Source organism: Oryzias melastigma, linkage group LG19, assembly GCF_002922805.2.
Source record: "Oryzias melastigma strain HK-1 linkage group LG19, ASM292280v2, whole genome shotgun sequence".
NCBI lineage: Eukaryota > Metazoa > Chordata > Actinopteri > Beloniformes > Adrianichthyidae > Oryzias > Oryzias melastigma.
In genome coordinates, this window is record NC_050530.1 from 188,355 (window position 1) to 194,893 (window position 6,539).

Genomic DNA, 6,539 nt, shown 5'->3' on the forward strand with positions numbered 1-6,539 from the left:
AAGTCCGGGAGGCTGTCTGTCTGTAGCCAGAGAACCGCCGCGCTGACAGGACGAAAACTCTCGTATTGGATTAGTATTTTACCCGCTGCTTGGGTCACTGAAAACATCACGTTTTTATTTATATATATATATATATGTGTATGTATAAATGGCGTATACTTGTATAGCGCTACCTACTTTCCTTTGAAGACCCAAAGCACTTCACAGTCACAGACCCATTCACACATAGATTCATACACTGGTGGTGGCTCCGCATATATATATGTATAAATGTTGTATAAATGTTGTATACTTGTAAAGCTCTATCTACCTTCCTTTTAAGTCCCAAAGCGCTTCACAGTCACAGACCCATTCACCCATTCACACATACATTCATATACTGGTGGTGGCTCCGCATATATATATATATATATGTATATATATTGATGCATATATAAATATATATATCTCTGTGTGTATGTTACTGTTGTAGCCTAATAGGCGTTAGGAGTTTAATCATTATATAATATAAAAAGTCCTCACATTTTTAATAAACTAATCTAAAGATATCAGATTTCACTTCCTTCCCTGTTTTTTAAAGCAGATCTTTGTTTCCTAAATGATGTTCCTAAAAGCAGAGGAAGTCTTAAGCTTTGAGGTTCTGCTTCCTCAACTTTTGTTGAATCCAGATATTAACATTTTAGCCTTCATTCCTGACTCCAGGTTTACGTGCGCTCTGCTGTGTTTTCGTGACATCAAACTGCATCAGGTCAACATCAGGTGACCAGGTGTTTCCAGAGCCAGCTCACTCAGAAAGCCCCATTCCTCCTCTTACTACAGCAATAACAAACATATCCTGTGAGGTCAGGGGGTTTGTCGGAGCGGCTGGGGGTGCGCGCGTTCATAAACGAGTTGGTCTCATAGCCGCTCTAGTACTGAAGTTATATATAAAGGAGTCGACCTAAAGAATCGACTGTTGGAGCATAGAAACTTTCTGTTTTCTAGTAAAACGGAGACACAAACTGACAGACATCAGGAAGTGAGAGGGATTATTTAAAGACCATTAATGAGGCTGTGTCCTTCGTCCAGCTGTACTCATTTATAATACAGTACATGAGAGGAGGGACGGGCGCATCCACAGAGGATCATTGTTCATGTTTATGAGGTCGGCCTGTTGGAGAACAGGAAGTCTGGAAGTGAAGTTCTGCTGATGGACAAACGTTCTCTGATTTCTGATGAAGAATAGTCTAAAGGTGCCATTGACATTGAATAGGCTACAAGATCAGCCTAAAAGTTCACTATTGAGAGTAAAGTCTTGTTAAAATGTTTTCTAGAATTTCTCCTTTACCAGCTGACAGTGATTGTCTATTGTGAAAAGTCACGTTCTTGTTTTTCCAGATCTGCTTGTGCAGCAGTAAAACAGCATCTATACCATTCCAATATGGCGCCCAACAAGCTAGCATGCCATCTCTAGTGATATAACTCCTTGGTTCGGGCCTCCTACGCTCCTTGACGTTTTGAGTGTCCCCAACTCGTCGTTTTTTGACATGCTGGCTGTTCCCATTAAATCAGGGGTCCCCAACCTCCTGGCCGTGAAGGTTCGAGGGCCACTTGGTACGAGGCCTTAGCAAAAAATTACATACGCTCATCAGGGGTCCCCAACCCTCGGGACGTGGACCGGACCGGAACCCTAACCCAGAAGATACCTTAGATGTGTGTAAAAAGTGAGGTTAGGGTTGGAGGACCATAAAGCTGGCACACTGGGATGTTGGTACCAGTAGATCACCTCTGAGCGGACCGGACCGGACCAGTTTAGAATGGTCCGACCATTTCAAGTGAGGGTGTAGACCAATGACGTATGAATGACGACAGTGAAGGAGAAGCTCCATCTACTGACTCAGAATCGGAGGGGGGAGGGGCTACTCAGTCCAGTTCTTGTATAGAGTTAAACGTCCTGCTAAGATGGAAACAATCATGAAGCTAAAAATGAGCCCAATTCAAACCTGCGGGTCAGACATTCACAGGGTATCTATAATGTGGACCAATCAGCACAGTGTGAAAGTTGATTAGATGTGTGATAGAAATCGGATTTCTCAGCGTCTCCTCCTCTCCCTGTGATCCTCTTTGATCTTGTGAACACTGAGAGACCGAGTCTGAAGGACAGACGACCAAACCCGTCTTTCCACCGTGGAGTTTATTTAAACGTTTCCAGGCTGTAATCAGAATCCACTTAGAGATGACTGTGGAGCTGACATGTTTCTCCTCTGTGTGCAGTCCATGTTCTACCAGCCGCCAAGGAAAAAGAAAGTCTGTGGAGTTTGTTTGAAGGTAAGTCTGGATATTCTCAGCCTGTTTTTGTTTATGCATTTTTGTGGTGGGCAGAAATAAGCCAGACTGGGTTATCCTGCTGGAAATAGCCCAAACAACGGGTCTGGCTTCTTCTTTCTGCGGCATTTTTGCACTTACAGCATGTTGGGTTTTCGTGCTGTTTCAGACGTGTACCTGTGTGCGGTGCTGATCTGCTCCATAGGCCTGCTGTGCATGTGCATGTTCACCGTCACCATAACCTGCCAGTTCATTCAGAGGAAGCGGAGACTAAAAGGTGAGTGGACGATAATCCCGGTTCTCTCTGCTTCATCCCATCCACTAATTTCTCTTCAACCCCTGCAGACAGTTACCTGTTGAAAAGTCCTCACAACAGGTAAGATTTAGAAGCTGTTCTGCTTCATTCCTGGTGACCATCAACAGAACTGAATAATCTGCCTTGACTTCAGCTCCGGGGAGACGGTCACCAGTGAGGCCAACGTCTCACCTGCACTCCCTAAAAAGGAGAGGAGATACAGGAAGAAAAGGAGCAAAGGCCTCCAGGAGGAGCTTCCACCAGAGATACCTGCAAAAGGTGAAACATTCAGAGGCATCGTCCAAAACGAACATTACACTGAAAAAAGTGAAACACATTTAAAAAATAGGAAAGTTGCATTACCTGCGATAATGCTAGTGTGAATGCTTTTTGTTGAATGTGGTCGCTGAAGATGCTGAAGTTGCTAAAGAACAAAAAGTTGCAAAATGTGGAGAAGAGGTTGAAGAATTTCTTTAAAAATAAAAAAACTGCTAAAAAAAGTAAAAAAAATGCATAAAATGTATGAACTTAGAATCATCTCTAACGCCTCAGATGCCAAATTAGCCAAAAAAGCTAGCACCTTGCTAAAATACTAGCTTAACTCTTACTTAGACTGTGATAGGTCATGCCCAGATAAAAAAAAAATAAAATGGTTGCTATGGAGACAAACCAACAGAAAAGGCGTCATTTTGAATTATTTTTTATTTTTTATGAATATGTTCCAGCCAGCAGCCGGTAAACAACTGAGGGCAGGTTAAAGGGGACGGTGAGAGTGGACCAAACAACACTGTTGATTCTTGAATTATTGGTTCAAGCTGAATGAAATAATATAACATACAAAATTAACATATAAAAATGTGGTCATGGTTAACAAAAAACTTCGGTTGCTAGGGAAATCCAAAAACATACTTTTGCAGATTCTTCTAAAAACAATATTGATCTGTTCATCATCCTTAGACGACCGAAAAATAGAATGGTTGCTATGGAGATAAACCAACAGAAAAGCCGGCACTTTGGAAAAAAAAACTTTTATTTTTCATGAATATGTTCCGTACTGGTATAGCAGCAAGTGAGGGCAGGTAAAAGGGGGACGGCGAGGGCAGACCATACTACGTCGTTGATACTTGAATCATTGGTTCAAGCTGAATGAAATAATATAACATACAATATTAACATACAGTGTTGTGGCCGGGGTTAACACAAAAAACCTTTGTTGCTAAGGAAATCCAAGAAGTCTAAGAAATCTAATCTAATCTAATCAAGAAATCTAAGAAGGACATCAATGTGTTTGTCGTCCCCAGACGACCGAAAAATAGAATGGTTGCTATGGAGATAAACCAACAGAAAAGGCGCCATTTTGAAAAAACAATTTTTTTCTTATGAATATGATCCGCGCAGCTAGTAGCTGGTAACCAAGTGAGGGCAGGACAAAGAGCGTAGGCGGGTCATACAACGTTGTTCACAAATTCAATTTTTTAAGTTAAAAGCTCAATCATATGAATGTGTTTGAATTATTATTAATATTACTTTAATATTTTATTTATTTTTTATTTATTTACTTATTTTATTTTATTATGTTTTGTAAATATTTTAAGAGTAACATTCAAAAGGTGTTTGACTCTTAAATGACCAAACATGATTGAAACTTTATTAAAAGTGATTTTTTGTAAACATGCCATGAAAGGATGTCAGCTTTTATTTCCTCTCACGTCTGTTTCATACTTGCAGCTCCCATCAAATCAAGCAAACCCAAACTTTTAAAACCTCAGCCAAGAAAAGTTTTGCTGGTGAGTACGACCGACTTTGATTCATCAAGATCAGGTTTTTGTGTGTTGAGGCTCGGCGTGTGCTGCAGTCTAACAGTGATTCTTCACACCCTGTCATTAGTTTTATGGAGTTTTTCCCCTCTTGCTTCCTGTCCCCCCGACTGCTCCCCTTTGTTCTCCATGTGGGTCTGCAGCCGAGGATCGTGGAGGAGAACCTGACGTACGCAGAGCTGGAGCTGATAAAACCTCTTCCTGAGATGAAGGCGGCGTGCAGCGGCACCGTCTACGCTCAGATTCTGTTCAAGGAGCAGAAACTATGAGAGCAAACCACTAACGGAGGAGGATTTTCTTATTTATGTTGGGACTGCTTCGTCTCCAGAAGACTGACAAGGGAAATGTAGCAAAAATGTTTATTTCATTGAAGTGTTCCTCCTTTTTAGGAACAAAAACTTTTTTAAGTTCAGTATTTTTGTGCCTATATTTGAATTTAAGTTTATTTATCCCTGGTTGGCCTCAACGAATGGCTTTCATTAATCTTTTTTAAAAAAAAAGATGCCTCCATCTACTTTCTTAAGTTGCTGTATTTCTTTTGGGGTCATGGGGTCACCAGTGCCTGTCCAGGTATGATGGGATACATACACCCTGACAGGCGCTAGTCCTTCACAAGGCAAAAAAAATGCAGATTCCTGTGTTAAAACTTATAGTTTGGACTGTCTTTCACATTTTAACGTTTTATTTTTATTTCTGGTTTTTAATCAACATAATCCTCCATTTTCCATGGTTACTGTCTTCAGTTCAGGCTGCCGGGGTCCACCAGGGGGCGCTGACCTCTTTAGAGCTGATCTATGCTCAAACACATTTCATGTCTTTATTGAATAACATTAGATTACTCTAAATAATCTATGCAACGAAGAGAGTAGAAAGGACAATCTCGTATCGGATATATAGAATATATAATGAAGTTCAGTTACTAAAACTTTTAGGTTATTGTGGTAAAAAATGTGAACGTGTTCTGGTTTCAATCATAGAGAGTTCTAACATCTAATATGGACCCTGAAGTGATTTGAGTCTCTTCAACCAACCTCAACATTGTCCAAAAACGGGCGGTACAAAAGAAAACTTTGACTGTATATGAGAACTGGAGTGAGTGAGTGTGACATCATCAGTAGAAAATGATTTAGTTCTGAAGTCGATTCCACCATACTGATACGATTGTTGATGCCAGATGACGTTAACAAGCTGGTCTACGTTTCTACGGAAACCACTCTCACCAATCAGGAGTGAGCTTGTTGGAAGGCCACACCCCCAACACTTGAAATCAGACAATCAAATGTTTTAATGTTGGATGTGTGGGCTCCATTTACTTTAATTGAGCCGTCTGATTGGTCAGTATTTAATCTGAACTACAGGATGAACAATAACGTGTTTTTAGAACCCACAGGTTCTATGGGATCCGCAAGCCCGATAATTCCAGTAGATTCTGAAGGAAAAAAGCGGCGCAAATGCGCCGCTTTTTTCCTTCAGAATCTACTGGAATTATCGGTTGACAGTTGAAAAGTTGCAGTACGTTAAAGATTTTGTGTTTAAACGTCACCGGCGCCATCTCAGGTATTAAAGGGTTAATACTAGACAGTTGATACTAAAACAGCAGTTGGCCCCGCCCACCCTCTCAGTCTTTTCATCCAACTCAGACTTTACAGGCCATTAGCAACATTTAGGTGAACTCCAAAGAAGCATCCTGTGAAGTCTGATCAAACAGGAAGTCCTGATCTGATCCGATCAGCTGATCTCTGATGCGTTTTTTGTGGACCGGCGGCGTGATTGGCCAATAACCACGCCGACCTTCGTCAGGACAGCTGCTGCTGCTCCGAGTTTCCATCAATCCGGTTGTTTTCCCGCTGGACTCAAGCACGGGAACAAACACTGGAGCTTTTTTTTCTAAGTGAACTTGAAACCCAGACACAAAGGCACCCAGACCCCCCCAGACCCCCCCAGACCCCCACTATCTGATGGAGGGACGCCCCGCCTGAGAGTCTCTCTGTGAATCACAAACCACCACATGCTGGAAACAAGAAGCCGTGGTGGACGTTTGCGTCGACAGTGTTGCTCCTCCTCCTCTTTGCTGTGAAATGCTGTGACCTCGCGGTTGTGGGCAGCAGCCTCTTAAAAATGCG

At 41.8% G+C, this 6,539-nt stretch overlaps 1 protein-coding gene across 4 annotated transcripts in view; it reads left to right on the forward strand.

Moving 5' to 3' along the window:
• vstm4b (V-set and transmembrane domain containing 4b) overlaps positions 1 to 5,774 on the forward strand; it is a 21,874-nt gene extending 16,100 nt beyond the window's left edge. For 2 of the 4 annotated variants that reach the window (XM_036217256.1, XM_036217258.1), the window contains exons 3-8: positions 2,254 to 2,307; positions 2,474 to 2,581; positions 2,650 to 2,680; positions 2,754 to 2,878; positions 4,328 to 4,386; positions 4,487 to 5,774. In XM_036217256.1, coding sequence (XP_036073149.1) covers positions 2,254 to 2,307; positions 2,474 to 2,581; positions 2,650 to 2,680; positions 2,754 to 2,878; positions 4,328 to 4,386; positions 4,487 to 4,621 — 512 coding nt within the window. In that variant the 3' untranslated portion in view covers positions 4,622 to 5,774. The remainder of the gene's footprint in view (positions 1 to 2,253; positions 2,308 to 2,473; positions 2,582 to 2,649; positions 2,681 to 2,753; positions 2,879 to 4,327; positions 4,387 to 4,486) is intronic. The other 2 variants (XM_036217257.1, XM_024284254.2) reach the window with 1 other exon arrangement.
• The last annotated feature ends 765 nt before the right edge of the window (positions 5,775 to 6,539 follow it).